Source organism: Caloenas nicobarica, chromosome 19 (assembly GCF_036013445.1).
Source record: "Caloenas nicobarica isolate bCalNic1 chromosome 19, bCalNic1.hap1, whole genome shotgun sequence".
NCBI classification, from domain to species: domain Eukaryota; kingdom Metazoa; phylum Chordata; class Aves; order Columbiformes; family Columbidae; genus Caloenas; species Caloenas nicobarica.
Genome location: NC_088263.1, coordinates 9,584,407 through 9,606,805, shown reverse-complemented (window position 1 = coordinate 9,606,805; position 22,399 = coordinate 9,584,407). Strand labels below are relative to the sequence as shown.

Sequence of the window (22,399 nt, the reverse complement as noted above, 5' to 3'; positions counted from 1 at the left end):
TTACCTGGTTACCTGCCCGGATTTTCGGAGCCCGATGAAGGTTTTTCCCTCGGCGGAGCGTGGAATCGGTGGGTTCGGCTGATGCTGCGGCCCCAGCGCTGCTCTGGGGGGCTGCAAATTCAAGTTTTAAAAAGAATAATAAATAAAGGGAGCGCGAGGTGGAGGGAGCGCGTGATGCGTCCAGGAAAAAGAGCCAAAAGATGCTCAAGGCAGCTCGGGTGAGGAGGGGGGAGCCCAGGGCAGGGAACTCTGAAAACCCCCAAATTTGGGCAATTGGTGACGGTTGGGGTTTGTGTCACCACCAGCAGCACAGGGACACGTGGCCCCTTCAGCCCCTATTAACAACCACCTGATTGACAACACCCACCACCCAGAAAGAAAGCAAACAGAGCAAAGAAAAGCCTTTAATTGTCATTTACTTTATTATTTTGTAAATGTGAATTTTACAAAGCGTTTTACAATTAATGATCACATTGTTGGTTTTTATTTTATTTTTTTAAATGGATTTTTCTTCATATGAAAACAGCTATGAGCACAGTTCCAACTCGGGGGGTCTTAATCTTTTCTTTTTTTTTGTTTTAGTTACTGATATATCGTGTCAGCCATGGCTACAAAATAACAGTCTTAACTATACAGAGTAAGAGCACATAAATACTAGTGAATAATGCAGGATAAAAAAAAAAAGAAGCTAGCATCGTTCGTGGCTGAGACAGCTGAGGAACATAATTCAGTGGTACTGTGAGATTTCCTTACAGCACAGAAAGTATTTTTAACAGTCATGAATTACAGTACTACTTAATACCCTATGAAGACGCTTTAAAAACAACCTTGTACTTTAAGTCCTTTTTTTTTTTTCCCAAACATTCTGTCCAAAGGATTAATGTTCTATTTGAATCAAGTGCCATCCAAATGTTCAAGTCAAAAATATTTATACATTTATACTCAGTTGTTCTTTATTTATTTATTTATTTTTTTGTCTGCTAAAAATAGTATTGCAAGTTTTGGCTTTTACCTTGACATAAAAATCACAATTTTTAATTTTTTAATTTTTTTTTTATTTTTTATATTTTTTTTTTTTTTTGTGCAAAACGCTTTTAACAGTGGAAGAAACTCGTTGGAGGAGTCGAGGGGTTTCAATGCGGGCGCGCTGGACCCCGGCCCCCTCCCCGCAGGGACTCGGGCAGCGGAACGTTCGCCCGGCGGCTGGAGCCCGCGGGATGGACACCGGGATTTACCGCCGGGGGGGCGGCTGGGGGTCCTCCCGGGGCCCCTTGGCCCTTCCCCGCCCGCGATTTCCAGAAAAACCAAGCGAATTGAGCAAAACCGCGGGGGCAGAGGCCTGAGGGCTGCGATGCTCCCCCAAGCCCCGGGAATTCCAGTTTTGGGGGGGCCGGGTTGGGTTGAACCCCTCGCACGGCTGGAGGAGCCCCCAGGGGAACTTGTTGGGTGAAACCACAGTTAGAAGAATTAAACCATCACGGTGACAAACTGGACCCGCTCCGCGGTGACGCCAGCCCCGTCCCTCCCGCTGAGCCCCCCCCGGGCGGCCTGTGCCCGTGGCACCGCGGCCAAACCGGCCGGGACGGCCACCGGGGTGGCACACGGGGATGGGACACGGGGGGACCCAACGTGGGACCCGCGGGGAGGCAGAAGGTCATGCAGCCCTTCTGCAAAGCAGCAGCCCTGGGGACGGCGGCGTTAATTGGCGCTAACGAGGAGAGGGGCTGGCTCCTACTCTATATGGCAGCTGCAGGTAACTCGGACGCTTACGCTCGGTTTTCTTTAAAGGTGCTTGGTATAACTTTAGATATATAATATACATGTAATATTGCTAATAGTCAAGCATAAGAATAAAGGTGCAGACATACCATAAATACTGATGCTTTGATTTTACACTACCAGACCTAGATGAATGCAGTTTCCTATTCACATTATAAAGCAGCCCCAAATTCTAGAATTTAAAATAGTGTCGTAAACAAAGAGGAGGAAGGAGTCGGTTATGATCTGATCTTCTTAATCTTGTTTTCCTTGGAAAAAATGATCAAAAAATTCTAAGGCACTCAGGAAAGCCGCATACAATCGATGGACTGCTCTGTTCTCACCTTACATTCAGTGTTTTAAAGGGGTTACTTTTTTTTCTTTTTTTTTTTTGTTTTTTTTTTTTTGTTTTCGGAAGAATACAATCATTATCATATAACATTTTCAAACATATCATTAATCCTCCACACACAGGAAACATTAGTGCAAAATGCTTGCCCTCATCTACCAGATAAGGAAAAAAACCCAACGCCCTTCACATTTTAGAAGTTTGCCTTTCTAATAATAATAATTAATAAAACAAACCCAAATTAAAAAAAATAAAAGAAAGAAAAAAAAAAAAAGAAAAAGCCCCAGAAATATACAGGAAGTTGTGCTAGGTATAAAAATATATATTTTCACTGTGCAACTTGACTCTCTTCAGACTCTCTGTCCTAAGCCATTCAAGTACTTCTGCTGCTGCCCCCCGGTGCCCCCGCCGGCCGTCGGGGTTTGGTCTGGAATTAATCCCTCAGCCAACTGCGAACTCCAGCGGGGGGTCACCCTGCTCCCCAAACTCCAGGGCCAACCAGGAGGAGGAACCCTTTGCAATATCTCTTAAATATATATATATTTTTATATATATATATATGCACAGACACACACAGAGGGCCAGCGTTCGATCTCCGACGCCTGGATCCGCTCCCGCCTTGCCTGAAGCTTTCGGCAAACCCAAACTTTTGGCGAGGTGATGAGGGATCGGGGGGCCCTCAGCCAAACCGGACCCCCACAGCCCCCCAACCTGCCCAAGAGCTGCACCCCAGCAGCCGCCCGGGGGAACAGGGACACCCCCAGGGCCAAGGACCTGAACGGCTCCATCTCCTCGGGGGTGCTGGGGAAGGAGCCCCCCAGCTCCGCTCTCGGGTCCCCCTGCTCAGGTTTGTCGCCCTCCCGAGCTGCACCGGCCTCGGCAAGAGCCCGAGTTTTGTTTGCTGCGGTGGGTAAAGTGCAAATAGAGCCCCCGGCCGCGCTGGGCCCGGAGCATCGCGCACCCCCGCACCGGCTGCTCGAGCTCCCCCCGCACCGCCGTGCACCCACACCAAGCCGTGCCAAAAACCCAGAGCTGTGCGAGACTCACCATGGAGTTTTTTCTCAGGGCAAAGAGCAGTAGAAGGGGCTAAACGCCGGACAGCTTTGTTCCTAGGATGCAAAAAACTGCTTCAAGTATCGAAGAAAACAAAACAAATGGCCAAAAAGTTGGGTTATCCTCTCCCCGCTCCCCCTTTCCCAATGGAAATACAAAGAAGGAAGAAAACCCTGAGCAAAGCGCCGTCTGGATTCGGGAACCAAAGCAGGAAAGACAAGAAGAGCGCAGCCACAGTCGCCTTCAAAAGTGACTTTTTGTGCACGTCGCACTTGTTCATAGTCTCAAACTTGTTAAAGAACAAGCTGTAAATCTCATTAAAGCAGGCCGTTTAGTCACAGTACAAATCATAATTAAAATAATTAAAAAAAGAAAAATTAAAAAGCTCTACTTGGCTTTCACATCCCTGACCCCATCCCTTGGGTGACAGCACCCAGAGCCCCGCGGGGCCGGGTCTGCGGGGGGGGACGGTCCTTTTGGGGGTTTCCAAGGCCACGCGGGCAGGAGGCAGCGAGCGGGGGCCGAGCGGGGCCCCCCCCACGCTCCGGGGCCGCCTGAGGGTCCCATCCCCGTGCCCACACCACCGAGCCAAGGCCAGCGGCGCCACCAAGGCCAACACAGCCTGGGGACATCGGCTTTCAACAAACAAACAACAAACAACTCACAATGGGCTTTTCCCCAGAAGGGCCTGTCTGGAGGAAGAGCAAGAGGCGAAATGCTTCCTCTTCCCCAAAACCTCTTCAAAGAAGAAGGGCTCAAAGCTAATTTCTTTTTTTTTTTTTTTTTTCCCCCAACCTTTCTGCATCCAGTGCACTCCAAATTATTGAAAAGCGTGAGCTCATCTGGCCCGGGGAAGAGAGGAGGGGGCAGCGGGCGAGCCCCGCGCCGGCGGCTGCACCGCGCTCTGTCTCCGGTGCGGATGCTGCCGGGAGCCGACGCCAAGAGCTCGCGGCTCTGGAGCAAGACCCATGTGCTTTCTGCACTGGGGTTCCTCCCCAAGCCCTTCACAGGCAGCTGGGGGGGGCTACATCCCCCCCACAACTTGGTCCCCCTGCCCACCCCGTTGCCCCGGGGTGATGGGGAGCAGCGGGTGACACGAGCCCATTCGCCCGAGAAGCGGGCGACGTGAAGGTGTGAGGAGAAGCAAACAAAAAGGAGTCGCGGGGAGGGAGGGAGAGAGAAACCAAACCCAAAGCTCAGCCGTCTTGAGAAAAAAAAAAGAAACAAAAAACCAAATAAACAAAAAAGACGACAACCACAACACCGGCCAGGGTCTCCACCTGCATTCCACGCGGTCCTCCCGACACGTGCCAGCCTGAACGTCTGCGGAACCATCTCTGCTCCCGGGAAACGGATAAAACTCCCCGAGACAGCGGCACCGAGCCCCCGGGGGCTCCCTCCGACACCAGAAACCTTGAACGATTCCCCCCACCCTGCCCCACTTGGCCAAAGCCCCTCTGCTAGAGACAAACATCGCCAGTCGCAGCACTTGTACCCGAACACACCTCGCTTTCCTGTTAAGTGACGGTAAAACTTTCTTTAGAGGACAAGGTTATCGATGGCTTTACTTCTGAGCTGAGTAATGGATGGGGTGGTGATGACGGGGGTGGTGGTGGTTGGGGGGGTGGCTAGCTTTTCTCCTCCCCTTCTTAAAATAAGAAGAAAAAAAAAAAAAGAAAAAGGAAGAAAAAAAAAGAAAAAGCTACGATCTTATAGACTAACCTCAGGAATATCAAAAAAGGAGCCCAATATTTTTTTTTAAGTAGGTCGCCACAGACCTAGTCGTTTACAGTATAACGAATGCGATTATTTCCTTCATAAATTTTAAATACAAGCAGAATAAAAATCACATTTTTTTCAGGCAACAGTAGCAGTTCAGTAGGTAAGTGGCTTGATCACATTTTTTGTTTTGTATTAGTAACGCATGCAAGCAGCTTTAGTATTACAGATCCCTTATTTGTTTGCCCTCTTTATAAAGTCCCTCCGTAAGTACCATCTTGTCTTCTCACGGGAGTTTCGGGCCGGCTGGAGGAGCCCGAGCCTTGTTCGAAAGGTTGCGGAGTGCTTTGGGTATCCGATGCCATCGCGTCTGTGGCAGCCGGCTCCTGGATCACCGAGCCAGCCCCTTCGGCGTCCTCGCTCTGTTCGAAGGACTGGTTGGATCCGTTGCTCAGCTCCACGTTCACCGTGTTAGTTCTCAAGGCTACTATAGTTCCCGAGTCGCTCCTCCTTTCTGCATAGATTCGCTGCTCAAAGACCTGAGCGGTGTTGGGCTGGAATTCGGGATCCAGGGGGACACTGTTTGTGGTGGAGCCCATGACTGTGCGGTACATCTCCATCCCCTCCGGCAGCATGGACTTAATCTTCGGCAGCCAGCGCTTGCGGACCCGGCGGGCGTTGGTGCACATATCGGCTGCGATAACATTCATCTCGCTTTCCTTAAAGCTCGGGGCAAAATTCTGACAATACACTGCAAAGACAGGGATACACAGAGCTGAGGATGCGGAGGAAGTGACATCAGGGCAGCACGACGGTGACCGCAGCCTCTGCCCCGTCCCAGAGACATGTCTTGGCACGGGCTGGTGCCACCCGCGTGCCAGAGCTCTCGCAAGGAGAGACTGACAGACAAGGACTCCTTAGCTCGAAATAGAGACAATCAAGAAGGATAAAACCAGAAGGCATAAAAAGCCCAGGTGGCATGGGGAAGGGGGCTGGAGAAGGACCACACGCTCCCCAGGGAGCCCCAGAGGAGCCGCAGCACGCTGGGGTGGCCAAAACCACAGATGGACACACAAAAGCTCAACGTGAACCCCTCAACAGTAGATCCACTGATGGCTCTTACAACCGTGGTGGTGCAGGCAGAGCTGCGGGGCTGGCAAGTGTCAGAGCTGCTCGTGACCAAGCGGTGGAGCCCGCAAGACCATCCTCTGCCCGACCCACACCGGCCACCGCGGGGACAACCACGCGCGGACCAGCGGCCCGGCCAGCGCGGCTGCTCCTGCATCCCCGGCACAGCCCAGCGACACCCCGGCCGCAGCCCCGCTCCTCCGCGGGGACCTGGCACCCGATGTGATGGAGCAGCATCGTCACACGGCCATGGGGAGTGACTATCAACACGGAAAATCCAGGTGGCGAGAAGTTGCCTTGTGCCCCGAGACACGACAGCGTGCTGTAGGCACTGTCCCTGGGCAGCGCAGGCTTCCCAGCCTCTGAAACCCTGTGCAAGCCTTGGCGAGGACCAAGGAAGGTCTGGACTTGGGAGTCTAACAGGGAGCTGTCTCAGGAGGACACCATGCACGAGCTATGGGCAAGAACCAACAGCGCACTTTAGTGGTTTTGTCTTTATGAATCGCACATCTGCTGTCTTATCCTTTCTCTCCATGGTGCTACAGATCTCAGAGGGTGGCTGGAGGGCCTCTGGAGTTCAGCAGCACAGCAATAATTAGGAAGAAAAAAGGATTCATCTTCCAAATCTTAAAAATTAAAAAAAATTGCTTAGAGTTTCAACTTCCAGCACAATAATATTTATATAGGGACGCACTATCCAGAATCCAGTGATGCGAGAGAAAGCATTGCTTTCCACTGTACATCATGGTAAACAGGCCTCACTGCACCAACCCATCAGGGTTTCCTACAGCCCCAGGGGTAGGAAATCACCACCCCGATTTCCTTCTCAGAGCTCCTATCAGTAAAATAATTCACTGCAAAAACAGTGCTTTAAGATATAGCAAACCAGTCAAGTAGCAATGTTTTATATTAAGATACTGCCAAACTAAAAAAATTTCTCACTTCAGACACCCCAAAAATGGTGCGAAATAAAAATAAATTAATTTTCCTATAACCTGAATTCACTATATATAGTTTTTGCTATTACACAACAGAGGTGGCCTTCCCCGCTTAGGTCTCGTGCTGCTCTCGGCTGCTGTTCCACCAGAGCAGCAGTAAATCTCTGTCCTTACGTTTGACTGCGTTGAGGACCCGGCTGTCCAGGGGCTTCCTGCTGGGATCGCTGGTTGAAGAGCGGATCCCCGTCCCGCAGCTGTTGGCAAGCGTGTTCCTGCAAGAAAGGCAAAAAGGTCCCTTACACGGGGACTGCAGGGGACACCGTCCTCCTCCCTTTAGGTTCTTATGGAGGGATCACCACGTTACGTGATTTTAAGGTGAGGAGTTGGAAAAATGGGTGCTCAGGTTCAAGCAGCTTTGAGAAAAAGCACAGAAGTCAGCGCAACATATACAGAGGGTGAAGCACTCACGACACATTATCTATTAACGTGGTTAAAACAGCAGAAAATAAACCGAATCCCTCGGGAGAGCACAAAGAGCACGTACCGATCAAAGAAGGTGGCCAGGAGACGTCTCAGGAGAACCTTGTGTTTGACACCGGCACATAAGTGGCAATTCATCAGCTGCCCCCGGGTGATGTAAACACCTGAGCCTGGAAGGGTTGGAGAGGGAGAATTCAGAATTAAACCCTTGCCGAGCCGGCAGTGCCGCGCTGCTCCTGCTCCTCTCGACGTCCTCTTCACGTGCTGCTACGAAAGTCCAACAAGGACAGCAGGATTTTGGAAAAGCTCATCAGGCACTCTTACCGCAGCCCCTTGGGGTGTTGGCAAGCCCCAAGTAATCATAATTCCTAATTTTATCTGTACAGAAAGGAAGTCTATGGATATCAAATGAAAGGACTCTTCTTTTCCCCTTTTTTTTTTTGTAAAGACACACAGTGCAAGGCTTCATTCTGTGATTTTATGTGTACAGATCAGACTATTTATTCTTTCTAAAGGAAGAAAACCCCAATCCATTTGGCCTTTTCTTTTCTCAAGCGAAAGATCACGGAACATATAGCTAGAAAGAAAGGAAAAATAACCCATCTAGCACAGGAAAGGTACTCATTTACGCTACAGATCTGTTTCCAAAAACCCCAGCCCATCACCTCTTGATACTTCTGGCGAGCAGGGAATTTTCCTTCTAATGCACAGGAACTGCTGACTTTGAAATCCCGTCTTTCAGGATGCTCTCTGGAAGAAAAAGGAGCCCCTGCCAAAGCAGTTTCCCACGGCCGGGGTCTGGCAGCACTTTACAGCAGGTTTCTTATCAAACACTTTTACTTCGCACGTAGCTCACACGGACCGAACGGCTCCTGCCTCGGCATTCGCTTGCAGGGGGTTATCCTATTTTTCAAGTGTATTATAATATGAGAGGGTTTTGGTATTTGCTTTTAATTAAGATTAAATAATGGGTTGTATCCAGATCCAGAACGCTGTTCTCAAGATAGAAAAAACATCTACCGGAGAAATAAAATTACCTCCTGGATTTCCAGGAAAGCCTACGGGTGATTGTCCCCGACCCTCTGGATGCAGACGGAGCTGCAGAGCAGCCCACGCCGGGGCAAGATCCCACCAGCTCCCCGAGCCACAGAAAATCACAATAATGGCCCCGGATCTCCGAGCCATCCCTTGTCTGGCCAGGTATCTCCCATGTGTTCTCTTCCACACATTATATTTGTCCATCTGACGTGCCACGATGACTGCCAGGGTTGTTGAAGACCCTCTTGGAGAGAGCTGCTGAAGTTTGCAGAATCAGTCGTGGCATGAAAAACCAGGGACCAAAGGGAAAACATACCAAATGAAGAGTCGAGGAAAACTTTGGCTGCGGGATCCTCCTGCGTGCGCCAGGGTCAAGATCCCCCCAGGTCTCACCAGCTTCAAGACAGGAATTAACTTTCTTCAGCAGTGGTGTTTTAAGAGATAAGGCATCGGGGGAATGCCAGACGCTACCCAGGGTAACTTCACTTTAATAAATACAAAATAACCCATGCAGCCACCATCAGTTAGAGATATCAATCTACTTTTTTTTCCAGATCGAAAAATGCCAATCAAACAGAGCTGCCTCAAGCCAATTTGCAGCTCTCACTGTGAAAATAACCTGCACCACTTGATGGTTTTAAGAAGGCTCACATAAAATGTACTTGGGTACAAAATGAATATTCCCGATACAAGATAAATACTTGTGTTGTCCACTGTGCTACAGCGTGTGCTCATCAAAGAGCCGCCCTCCATCCGCTGGAAACCTTTCTGGGCATCCTCTGAAACCCAGAGTCCTTCTACAGACTGAAAATAAAATCATGCTGCTCACCAAGAGATAAATGGCCAGAAAGAAAGGACAACTGATTTGGATTGACTGTGCTGCCACACGTCCTTTTGTACCAAGGGCTCTACAGGTATTAATGAAACCTCCTCATCTGGGCAGCGGGTACGGGCTGTCGTGTGAAGATCAGTTCACCTACCCCAGCAGGATCGCTGACAGCTGAACAGCAGCATCTTCCACCCTAGGCTGGCCAGAAATCCTGCACAGAGTAGAGAATTCTCCTCCCCAAATGAAAATAAAGAGAAAAGAAAGGACCAAACCCAATTCCTTCTCTTCCTTCCTACTGCAGCATTTCACAGTCTAGTAATATTCTCAATTTGTAAAAAACTTTTACAGCTTTTTCAAACCTTGTTCACTGACACAAATTTTATCTCCCTTGCTTTGCAAATGTTATAACGCGATGGTTTGGGGTTTTTTTCCTAAGATCTGCACATCTAAATCAAAATACAATTGCAATGCAGCCCACACCAATCAGGAAGAACACAAGCTGGAGAATTCAATTAAAATGCTAAATTAATTCAATTGAATAAATCCTGTTAATGACACATTTTTCCATCAGCAAATTAAAGGAAACTTAAAACTTTTTAAAAGATGATTGGTGATGAATAATCCAGAAAGACACAGCAAGGGCACACAAGATGCACGACTCCAGCAACAGTGCAAGACGAACACATTTCAGGAAGGAAAATATCAGTAATCGCCAGCATTATCAAGCAAAGAAAAGTTTCTCCCTCATTACCTGCAACAAGCTCAAGTTTTTCTCCAGGATCTCCCTCCGAGTAGAGTTTTGGGTGGCAGCGGTATCCGATCTGACTGATAAGACTGGCTGGGAGAGCAACTAGATCCCGTCGTATGAGGACACAGGAGCGGTTCTCCAGTGGGATCTGCTCTGGCTTCTCTTGAGGAACTTAAAAATTAAAAGGGAAAACCATTAAAACAGTTTATTATGCAGACACAACATGAATGGAAGGTCAGATTTTGACTTTTGCAGGTAGCTCTTGGAAATATTCCTCCCTGCACCGGGGCTATCGGCCATGGGGCAGATGCCACTTGACCACGTGGAAACATCTCCTGGTCTCCCCCACCATCTACCACAGTGGTCTCATGTGCACATTCAGGTTCTGGGAGAGGGATTCTTTCACTTTCCCTAAGTTAATCAGTTATGAAAACAGGCAACCCCGCACAGCCGGCATCGCTCTGGAAGTGCAGCACACGGAGCTGGTTCCTTGGGCGCCCTCAGAAGACGGGCAGGTGACTTCACCAGGAGTCTCTAAAACAGGCAATAAATTGCCCGAGGTTGATAAATACCTGCATCAATACCATAAATACTTCTCTTGATGTTTGTTTTTCCTGCTGAAGTTCAAAGCCAGACTCTGCAGATACCCCCAAGGACAGAACCCAGCAGCACCTCCTGCAAGCTCCAGCTCACCCCCTGAAGCGCCCTCTCTTCCTCTGCCTTTCACAGGCTAACGTTCCCTCTTGATAACAAGAGAGACCCCAACCGACAAGTCAAAAAATGTTATTAAGCTGTGGCTTCCAAGCCAAATCACTGGGTTTTGCTGGGACGCAGCTGTCACTCGCCCCAACACAACACCCGGAGCCCAGCGCTGCCCATCGGCACCCAGTAACGCGGGACGGCCGCAAGCACCGAGATATCCCACAGCACCGGGTCTTGTGGACATCCAGAGCATTCCCTTTCTAAAGCACATTTACAGCGCAAGTCCACAGGCTTGCTTAAAATGATAATTTTTGACCGCGAAAGAGGCCTGATGGGTGCACATCAGCTCCAGCTGCACTGGGTCGTGGTGGGAGCAGCGGCAGCTCGGAACGGCAGCCCAGCTCCACAACGATCCGTCTCTTTTCCCCAAAAAGGTCTGATAACGTGTCAAGTGCCACGTGTAAAATCGAACCCAGCTCTGTGCCTCACTATCTGTGAATACGGAGAGAAGAAAACAACCCAGCAATCAGCGTTCCTGCACTCAAAATGTCTCCTACTCGAGAGGTGTCCTTTCCTGCAATTATTTCAGTGTTCTGGGGGCCGCTTTTCCACTCTCTAGATAATATTACAAGTTTTGCAGACTTGTTGCTGCAGTAACCGAAGGGCGATGGCTCCTGTACAATGGGAGCAGTGTTCTAAGTGGGCCATGCCCCACGACACCGGGCTGTGCCGCGGGATCCCAGCGCGGGCACGGGGCTGGGACCGTCCCCTCCTCACCATCCCTTCCTAAAAACCCTGAAAAAGACGGAACACCGGGAGGATGCCCCTTGTTTATGGAGCCGGACCGAAGCAGCGGCGCTTCCTTCAGTGATAAAGGACCAAACAGCGGCAGAGCAATCCATGTGATGTTTTAAAATTAACTTTTCTTGCCATCGCGGCCCAATTATCTGTGCAAAGTGCTGGGGCTTTGCAATGCTGCTGTGCAGACCCACTGACACATGGAATTGTCACCAGCTGCAATATTTCCCTGTTTAACACGCTCCCGAGCATCCAGACACCCTCTCTTTGGAGATCGGAGTCATCTCCTGCTCATGCAGAGGGAGCATCTGAAAGACCTCCTGTATTTCTGCTGCTTTCAAAGAGCGATAAGCAGAGTATATCCAATTAACTCCCAGGATTTTTTTCCAGCTTGAACAAATCAAAAGCAGAGGGGCAGGAGGTCTGGGGGACCCGACACCCCGCTGTGCTGTCCTTCAGGGGCTCTCTGGCCAGGCGTGAGCGTCACCCAGGCGGGCTACAGCACAATAATTAATAAAAATAAATGATAAATAAAAACAAGTGCGAATCTCCAGGGGAGAGGAAGCAGCAGGAATGGACACCGCAGTCAGCTCCCAGCCAGAGTCCTCCGCAGGTTGAACTAAAAGGTAAAGTTTACATTTTTTTTCCTGTGAAATCAAATACTTCATAAAGCGAACTAAAACTCAGGCTAAAAAGCCCAAGCGTAACTCAATCCGCTATTCTATTTTGGTTACATCTGTCCTGCTGGCTCGCTGTCTATAAATCTCTTATTAAACATGGGCATGAATCATTTTCTTGGACTTTGTTTCCAGTGAAGCATTAGCACGAATTCAATGATACCAAACAAAACTGACCGAAGATTCAGGCCTTTCAGTGCCACCTCAATTGAGCAGATAGCAATCGGTTATGTAAAGAAGCAGGATACAAGAGACACTTTGGTCCCACGTTTTCAAAGAAAGCCAGTCTGTTTGGCCTTTCTGCTCCGGAGAACAGGATAGTATTTGCTTCTAATTAATTTGTATCTTCAGAGGGCAGCGGCTCCTTCCCTTTGAATGAAAGGGGCAAACAATGCGAAGTATTGTTTAATACGGTTTTGTTCACGACCAAGAAAGGAGCGGAGAGGGGCAGGAAATCGCGACGGAGGAAGCAACGAGAGCCGCCAGCCAAACACTGCGATATTTTATTTATTCAGATATACGCTTCCATCTCAAACTTCTATGGATGCTGCAGCTGGCAACAAGTGGTCCAGAATGGGAAATATCCCCAGTTTTCTGGCTTCAGACCAACTCACCGGTCCATGCTCAGAGGAAAGCCGGAGTTTGGGAACCACCAGTGCTCCACGGCTCCGGGCTGTGCGTGTCCTCCTCGTCCCCAAAACCTCCCGCCCCGCTCAGAGATCCACTGCACAACCCTCCTGCTAAGCCCGGGATGGTTTTAGTGACACCGGGAGGGTCGCACATCCTGCCCAAGGTGACTGGGACCAGAGATGCGTTAGGAATGGGATTCTGAGATAAAAGAAGTAGGATTTTGAGATACAGAAATATCACCCAAATATGAAAGTTTACAGAGCCCCAACATGGACCCACAAGTCATGCGCCCTGGTCCATCACAACGGCTACAAAACCACCTCCATCTGCTCCACCGCCAGTCACCACGTACGTAAACACGTGGATAATTCTCTCCTGTTCTCTACACGGCAAGAAGTTTCTTTGCAAACAACGACATTTTACAAACATTTTTATCCCATTAGCCTATTTTCCACTGGCAGTGGGACTACCCCAAAAATAGCATCCGTGGCATCGCCAGCATCTGCCCATGTGCGTAAACCTGGACCACAGAGGACACACGCATGCACCGCGGGAGAGATATACGATAGAGTCCCAACCGGGACAGTTTACACCTTACAAATAGCACATTTATAACAAAGTACTGGAATGCAGAGATTTGATTTGTGACCTATTTATACAGGGAGGTAACCTGGAATGAGTATAGGAAAAGTACTACTGGTTTATAAATACCCCTATCTCGCCTTCGCTTCAGATCTCAGCCAGGAGTGAAACATCTGCCAGCCTAAAATTAAACATCTGTGTTTTACAGGGAGGAAACCGGGGCTGGAAGTTTAATGCCAAAAAAGGCCAGGGGCTGCACAGCCCCAGCGCAGGTTCTGCCGTCCCCGTGTGCCGGGATGGGCGATGCTGGTGCTGCCCGGCTCCCGCCAGCCCCCAGCGGCACGTCCCGCGGCAGGGCTGCCTGCGACCCCGACAAAAACCCGCAGGAAAAGCGTTCGGGTGAATAAACACCTTTTTTCCCCTAACAAAACCCCAGCAGCTCTTCGCTGGCCAGCATCCCACCCCGTGCGCAGCAGGGTCAGACCGGCCCCGGTCCTCGCAGGATCGAATCGCCGTTCCCGCGGTTAGAACCAGCTACTTCATTACAGCTGCAATTATCCGGTGTCGCCAGCCGTGATTTCCATCGTCGCAGCGCGTCGGCCCCAGGCTGGGTCCGGGATGCTGCGCCAGAGCCGCTCATTACGCATTCTGGGCTGTTTCTTGCCCTCTTTCCTTACTGTCAGGAATCAGAGGCCAGGAGAGAAAACTATTCTCTCAGCTAATTACCACAACTATTCTATAATGGCTATTTTAGATGAATTTTTAATGAAGTGTGCTCTTGTCAGTTCAGGATTTCATAACTTTCAAGCCCAGCCTTTACATTCCAGCCATTTGCTGCATAAAGGTTTCTCCTCTCCCCTGCAAACCGGCGCAGCAGGAGCAGGGGAGGACGGACCCCCGCGCGACTTCGCCTGCGCCTGTCAAAATTCAATTAACTGCATCTGCTAAGCAGCGAGCTGACTGACAAGAACGCGGTTCGGCGCAGAAAAACGCCGAGCATCTGCAAGTCCTGCTGAAACCCACTTCAGATCAGGCCCACAACAGTAATTAACAGGATAAAAATACTTTCCTTTTGTTTAATATTTTCTGGAGTTGTGCGCTCCTCAGATCAGATGCTAGAAACCTCGTTAAGTCTCACTCGTGTCCTTCAGGCCCACATGTTCTCCATCACCAGCCCTAGTTACAGAATAAGGAGCCATTTTACCACGATGCTCCCAGCCTGACGCAGCAGCGGGCGGGCAGGGGACAGTGGCAGCGACACTGCGGCCACCAAACGTGGCCCAGAGGCCGGTGGGAGCTGATGCTCCTTCTCCTGCCTCCCTCTGCAAGCTGCCACCCTGCCTACTGACACCTAAACCTACTCCTCCCATCGGTCTGTGTTTAAGACCGGGCTTATCCTCTCATTTATCTGCAGCTCCTTTTGCAGGTCCAGCACTTTTCCTGGTCCGTCACACCAGTGTCACCGCTGCAAGACGGACATCACTTCACAAAGACTTTCTCCTGGCTCCCTCTTCTAGCATCAAACCCTTGACCATGTGCTCCTTGTTGCTCTGATCCTGGCTTTGGAGATTCAGCATGGTTCTGACTATAAAAAGGGGCAAAAAAACCAAAACAAACAAACCAAACCATTCCTGGAGCAAGAAGAGGCTTTGTGCCCCCCGGGCTCAGCGCGGTCCTGCAGTGGGTGGTGAAGCTCAAGGTGGGTGATGCCTGAGGTGGATGATGCTCAAGAGAAGCGCAGAACATCAGCCCCCAGCATCCCACCACCCGCTCGCCAGCATGAGCTCAGTCAACACTTCAGCTGAGGAAGGAAAAAGTGGAGAAAAAGGATGAAGGAAAAAAAAAAAAAATCTCTGAATTTCAGGGCTTCATCTGCTGTGCTCTACTTTGGCTTTGTTTTTGTTTTTACGAACGGGGCTCTTGGAAACCTTGGCAATCACTATTTTAAAGGGCTCCCCCCTCCCCCAGGTCTTTGTAAGGCTGTCAGGATCTACATGCCAGGAGCAGGATTAGCTGGCTTCTCTCTTCCATCTTATGGTTTTATTATTCTGCACCTTTTGAGGGTACAGTTTATCCCGAGTAATTAAAACACAGTTAGCTGTACAAGTCCAAACCATAATGGAATAGCTTAGGTTTTATTTTTTTTAATCTCCTTTTTGTGTGCCCGCTTTTCCAGGAAGCCTGATACTATAGCTGGCTTATTTAAAACAGGAAACTCCCTTGAAGCGTGCTGGTGGGGAAGAGATATTTTAGCAGAAATGTGGTATATTAGAGCCTTACAGCAGCGCTGTGCTCCCCACCTGCTCCTTGGCATTGCGACACGGGTCGAGCCTATTCCCTACAGAAAACAAGCAGGAAAGCTTTGCTGCGAGATGCCCGGCTCCGGCATGAGGGCTGGATCTCCAGCGACACCCAAGAAACCTGTTCGGATTTTCCCTTTTCCAACTGGAACAACTCCCACACCACAAGAATTAGGTACAGGCTAATAGCTGCTGCCTGCCTCATCCCGGGGCTGGTCCTGCCATCGCCTCCGGAATTTATTTTGTTCTGTTACTGTGTGAACTGGTCCTGTGACAGCGAAGGAAAATGCTGTGTCCAAGGGTATAATCCCACTGCTCTGAGGAATAACGCCGCGAGTCCCGGCGCTGACGGCAAACCCACATTGCTCACCGCGTGCTCTACAGCGGGGAAGTGCAAAGCAAAATAGAACCAGAAGCAGCGTGCAGGAAACCAGCCTGATTTCCCTCGGTCTTGGCAACCACGGCCCCACTCCTGCTGGGGGGACAGCCACAGAGGGGACCCCGACCTTGTCCCCATCTCCCGATCCTGCTCCTCCTCACTTGTCCGGGACCGAGCACTGGGACGTGAAGCACGGCAGAGAGAGTAGATGGGCTTTTGAGGCTCATCGTCCACAACTGGCTTGTCTGTTTTCCTCAGCCAATATTTCTAATATTAAAATAGTAACATTGCTAGCAGCGTGCTCTCCCCCTGTTGCACGTGGCTTGGTAAAAATGCTTGGAAAATATTACTTATCTGCTTGGTGCCTGGCAGGGGGACACGCCAAGGGGACGCTGGGATGGGATGGGATGGTGTGTGGGGATGAACCCACTCTCAGTAGTAGGGAAAGCCTGGCTTTAAGCGACAGAACTGGTCATATTTGTCAAATCCTCTCCCTTGCTTAAGAATAAAATCAAACGTCTTTTAGGAAAGCATGCCAGCTCTTCAACAGACAGGAGTTAAATATTTGCAAAATCGGTCCAGCAATTTCAGCGCAGAACCGTGGCGGGCAAAGCAGCTCCAGGCAGAGGACGCTCCGCACTGCCAGGCCGGTGGGAAGATGTCCCTCCAGGGGAGCGACCGCGGATCAAAGCTGCCACCACAGCCCCCTGCGGCTCCTGGGCCAGGCTCTGCGCCGGATGCTGCGAGTTCCACCTGCGCGGGGTGCAGGCGCGGCAGCAACCCCCCCGAGCATCCCCCGCTCCGGTCCTGAGCCCCCCGCTCCGCATCCCTCACCCCCCCTGCTCCTCAGCAGCGTCTGAGCCTGCAAACTGCCCAGGGCCACAGGGTGCTGGCCTGAGGAATCACACAATGTCCTGAGTTGGAAGGGACCCACAAGGATCATTGAGTCCAGCTCCCGTCCCTGCACAGGATGACCCCACGGTTCACACCGCGTGTCTGAGATGAGGAAGCCCCCGCCATACCCAGGCACCAGCACCAAGCCCACCACGTGCATCACTTTCTGCTATACAAATAACCAAACGAAGCCCCCCAAAACAGTGCTGAACAAGCCCCAAACTCCCCGTGCTGGTCGGAGAAGGACCAAGCGAGCACAGAAGGAGAGCAGAAAACCCAAGGAGCGAGACAGCCCATTACCAGAGTAGCCTCCCGAGGACTTGATGTACATCTGCCCGTACTGCTCCTCCACCATGGTGTCGTACGCCTCGTCGTCCTCCTCGTCCTCCTCATTGTGGTAGGAGGTGGGGCTGTCGGTGGTGGGGATGCTGCTGGCGCCGGGGCTCGTCCGCTCCCCCTGCGAGTACTGGACCTGCTGGACGTTGGGGATGAGGGTGGCCAGGTTGGGCATCCCGTAGTAGGAGACACGGGAGAGCTTCAGGGGAGCGGCGTTGGGGCCACCAGCAGCTGTCCCCTCCCGGGCGCCGGGCTCGAGGGGCCGCTTGCCGGGCAGGGCCGCTGCCTGCAGCTCCAGGTTCTCGTGTTTGACGCGCGTGAGGAGCGGGATGGGCATGGAGGGGGACATGACGTAGGGCGCCGAGGCCGACTGCAGCTGGTTGCAGGGACTCTGCGGCTCCGAGCTGGGGTCTTCGATCATGGTGGTCTGAGAGTCACAGTGAGGAGAGCTGACCTTGAACATCAAGTCCGTCCCTTTCTCCACGATGTGCTGGATCTGCAGGAAACCCGCCGTGTACATCACCACCAGCTGCTCGCTCGCCGCCATGGTCAGCTTCCCGGTGTAGCAGAAGGAGAGGATCTGCTGGAAGCAAGCTGGGGGGACGGTTCCCGGCAGCTCAAAGGCGTTTTTGCTGTTCCCACTGAACAAGTCTCGGAAGTAGAGGCTGCTGGCGGCCAGGACTGCCCGGTGAGCCTTGAAGGCCTGGCCCTTCACCACGATGGACACATCGCAGTACAGCCCCAGCAGCCGCTGCTCGTTCAGGCAGCCCAGAACGGTGTTCCCGAAGTTGGGAATCTCTATGTGCAACATCTGCGACATGGCTCAGGATCGGCTGGAGCTCCTCAGACATTCAATGCAGGAATATCCAAAGTAGGGCACATCTGAAAGAAAGGAGAAGGCAGGGAGAGAGGCACAGCGTTTTTAGACAGTTCACCAAAGCAGGCGGGAGCAGAGGAACCCACCTCACCCCACATCAAAGGCTCGAAGCCGAGCTCTGAGAGCCGATGCGGAAAAGCAATTGCTTGTAAGAATTACTTATCCATGTTTTCAAACAATGTTGGAAATGCTGCTGGTGGATGGCAAGGGATATTCCAAAAAACGCGAGTATTTTCTTCAAGCTGTGGTCTGTTTAAATCAGCACCACTGATTTATTCCCCCGGGGGTTTTACTTTATGCAGGAAAATCTGAACGGTAATGGGAGAGGAGCGAACAGTACAGCAAACATAAGATAGTCAGACAAATCTCTGGTAGCATTATATAAGAAACACAACAACCAGTAGCTATGTTGAAACTACAGAAAAGATATTTATAAAACAATGTGCCATTCTGCCTGAAATAAATACAGGATTCTGCCGGAGCGACAGCTCCCAGGAAAAAGCACTTTGAAAAGCAATCTTCCCATTCGCACCAGAAAGAGGGAGCATTTCAACAGTTAAACCCTTTCTCAACAGATTTATCCTCCAACAAAACGAGGCTTATCTCCAAATTAAGTCAGATATTTGAGCCCCAATAAAACAAACCAACATGCCGCAGCGAGCCACCTACCAGGTTGTCTTCTTATTTTTCTCCCCTAAATCCAAAGCGAGGCAGGGGGACCCCCAGCCCAGAACCCCCCCAGCCCAGTGGCATCGGGGACCCCTCCGGGTCACCTCACACCGAACGGGCTCGAGGTGACGGCTCCGGCTCGGCACCCACCGGCTCGACATCCCCCCGCGGCCGCCCTGCCAGGCCGGCTGTACCTTTGGGCCATGGGGGTAATTCCTCCTTCCACCGAGCAAATCAAGGCTGGGGGGCGCAGGGAGCTCAGACACGGACCCCGAGCCCCGGCGGGGCAGGTAGCGGTAGCACAGCCCGTGTGCCGAACTCCAAATCACCGCGGATTCACCGGCACCAGCTGGAGCCCAAACCCACCCCCGTCCCCTCCCTGAGCTTCACGCAAGAGTCCAGATTTAAAATCCTGTTTGCCTCAAATGCTACTGAAGAAAAACTATGGTTAACTAGTACTGAAAGCTCATAAGAACAACATTAAAAAAAAAAAAAAAAAAAAAAAAAAAAGAGAAGTTTACCTGAGAAAGATTTAAAAAAAAAAAAATCTCCTCCAAAAAGAAAATAATAACCCACAAAGAGCTGCTCTGTTCCCACTGCTGGGGAGAAAAAAAAGAAAAAAGTCCTATCTGCAAGGCCACGGGGTAACAGGAAGAAAAGGGAACACACTCAGAGCCAATTTAATTGTATCTGCATGGTTCAAAAAAATTCTTCCGAGCGAGAAGTTCCCAGTCCCTTCGGCTGGGGGGAGCGAACGTACCTTCAGCAGCGGCCGCTCGCCGGAGGGGATTCACGTCCCCCCGCGTCCCCCCGGCCACCGCACTGTCGGCAGCACCAGCGACCACTCGGGGGAGGAAAAATAAAATATAGTATCAAACCCTGGGTTTGTATCTGCTGCAGCTCAAGCTTTTACCAAGTCAAATCTCCCCGGCAGCGCACAGCATCCAAATGAATAGGCCGGATGCAGATTAACATTCAGGCTGCTCTCTGCAATGAATAGAGCCCTTTGATTAGGGACCTGAAGTAAATGCCAGTTTCAAACCGAAGCTTTAAAAACAGAGAAATATCAGTGCCAGAGGAATGCTCTCAGTGTTGGTACAAGACAGACTTTTGATGAGTCACTGCAATGCAAACAAAGATGGCAGAAATACTGTACTGTATGCTGATGAAATGCTTAGTGGTGCCACGGCAACTGAGACAGGTTTTAAATTTATAGTGCAGTTTTGCATATGAATTACGCTGTAAACTGCCTCCCCTGCCATCTAGTACATCCAGAGTGTCAAAGCATTTAAACTATTCCAAACAGTCTGCAGAGCTGGCACTGCTGCTGGTTAACTCCTGCGGATGGAGGAAGGGATGAGAGCATCTCCCTGCACCCCCCAGCGTTCCCCTGCGCCCCCCAGCATCCTCCTGCACCCCCCGGCATCTCCCCAGCAGCGCCCTGCACTCCCGCCCCACGCCAGGGGCTCCTCAAAACCACCCACCCAAAAGCACGGCTTTGGGAATGCCCAAATCTGCCCAAAATAAAGGTGCTCGTGCAGCCCCAGTCCTTATTCCTGGCCCCCAGCCTCCCCCCGGCACCATACAAGAAAGCCTTTCAAAGGCAGGAAAAATGTTTACCCCTTGGGGAAAGCTTCTTTCAGTCTGTGGCTGAATCCACTAAAAGCAAATCCATTTGCTTAAGTAATGAAATCCTAGTCACATTGTCTCCTGGATTCAGATTTTAAATTACCTTCGCATTTATTGAGCATGTTTAGTGCTTTTTTCTGGGAAAGAGGGTGGGGCCTCACTTTGCTTACTTCTGTCTTGCCCAGAGCGTTTTTATTTCTGCTACTGCTCTTAGATTTGTTTCAATGGCCCCGCTCGGATGGTCACACGCAGTTAAAATTTAAGAGATGAGAGATGAAGCCACCGTTCCAGGAGAAGAGCTGTGGGGAGCGCGGACGGGGCCGGCGATGCTCCGGCACGACCCTCCCCTGCCCATCACGCGCTTCCACCGTCCAAGTAGATGTTTGGTGCATTAGGTTCAAGTCCACAGCAGCAGAACGGCTGCCGAGCGCCCGGGGCTGGCGACGTGCCGGCTTCGGCTCCTCCAGCAACCGGCACGGACACGGCTGCTCCGCGTCCCACCGGACCCGCGGTGCTCCCAGCCCGGGAGCTCCAGGAGTCGGGAGAGCTCAACAAGTTCATCCAAACCCGGTGTCGGGTCAACGGCATCTCTGGCTGGTGGTGATGATGAGGTTAAGGCACCAAGGTGACATCCTGCGAGGAGCTCAGAGAAGACACCGCGACAGCCAAGCCCAAGACCTCTTCCAACCACAACACCGCCGACCTCCATCGGAGGAGGAGAAGAGTCTGCCCTGGCAAACAGATCCACTCCAGATCTGTGAGAATTACTGCCGTTAAATGTGCTTTACTGAAATATGACTTCTCCACCCGGGAGCCTGAGGGAAGCCTTGTCCATGCGGATGGCAGACCATGGGTGGAGAAGGATCCATCTCCTCCTCTTTGCTTCCAGCAAGAGCTCCCTTAGAGCTGGAGGGACCAGGGGGGCACTGGACGGGACCCCTTTGAAGCCCCTCACAACCCCCTGCCCTGGAGACACCCAGCACCAGTGAGCTGAAAAAGTCCAAACCACTTCGATAAACCGCGGGCCAAGACTGCTGGCTTTTTGTTTCTTCCTCTTACCTCTGTCCTTGCCTTTTTATGACCAGAATATAGAAAAAAAAACCCCAAACAAAACCAAAAGAACAACGCCAAACCCCTCAAAAATCCAAGAAATAAAAGAAGACAGTCTTGAAAGCAAAGGAAAACCTGCCCACCAACCCTGAAAACCAAGGTGAACCTGTTCACCATGTGACCACCCATCCCCAAAAAACAACAGCAACAAAATATTACTGTGACTAGGTAGTGAATGCAATAACACTTGATAATGTCTAACTTAAAAATATCCTCTACTAAAAACGCTTTAAAAAAAAAACCACCAACAAAACCAAAGCACCAAGCTACTTTTGGATGGTTTGAAATGCCTTCAGTCCATTTGACACAGGGAGAACGGTGCTGCAGGAGAAGTGACCTTAGCAGTTACAGCTGTAAACTGTATTTTGCAAACTTGTCTCCCAAGCTGAGCTGCAGCCGGGGTGCAGGAGGAGCCCCCAGTGCCACCCAAAACCAACCCCCCCGTCCTCTTTGGCCTGCCATGCCCTACAGGTGACAGATGATGAGATGGACACGTCCTACAAATGGGAAAACTGGGACAAAACTGGATGAAAACCGCCCCCTCTGATCATTTCAGATACGTGACCATTCAAGCAAAACATCATTTTGTTTTCTACTCGCAGCCTCTCTTTTTCCACCTCTTGGATATACCAGACAATTTGCACATGTCTGCATGATTTTTGTAAAGTCATAGCCTTTGTCACAAGATCTTCATTAAAAATGCAGCTGTTATTTGATACAACTTCCATAGGAGTTTGAGAATCCTCTGTTCAAGCGCTTTGGGGAAGAAAAAAACC

The 22,399-nt window shown here is 50.8% G+C and overlaps 1 protein-coding gene across 1 annotated transcript in view; it reads right to left on the bottom strand.

Moving 5' to 3' along the window:
* Positions 1-408: 408 nt before the first annotated feature.
* The window catches only part of NACC2 (NACC family member 2), a 54,229-nt gene continuing 32,238 nt past the window's right edge, over positions 409-22,399 (bottom strand). Inside the window, exons 2-6 of the mRNA XM_065648631.1 lie at positions 17,303-18,220; positions 10,044-10,211; positions 7,490-7,595; positions 7,120-7,217; positions 409-5,630 (exon numbers count right to left, since the gene is read on the bottom strand). Of these exons, the coding sequence (XP_065504703.1) occupies positions 5,131-5,630; positions 7,120-7,217; positions 7,490-7,595; positions 10,044-10,211; positions 17,303-18,158 (1,728 nt within the window). The 5' untranslated portion in view covers positions 18,159-18,220 and the 3' untranslated portion in view covers positions 409-5,130. The remainder of the gene's footprint in view (positions 5,631-7,119; positions 7,218-7,489; positions 7,596-10,043; positions 10,212-17,302; positions 18,221-22,399) is intronic.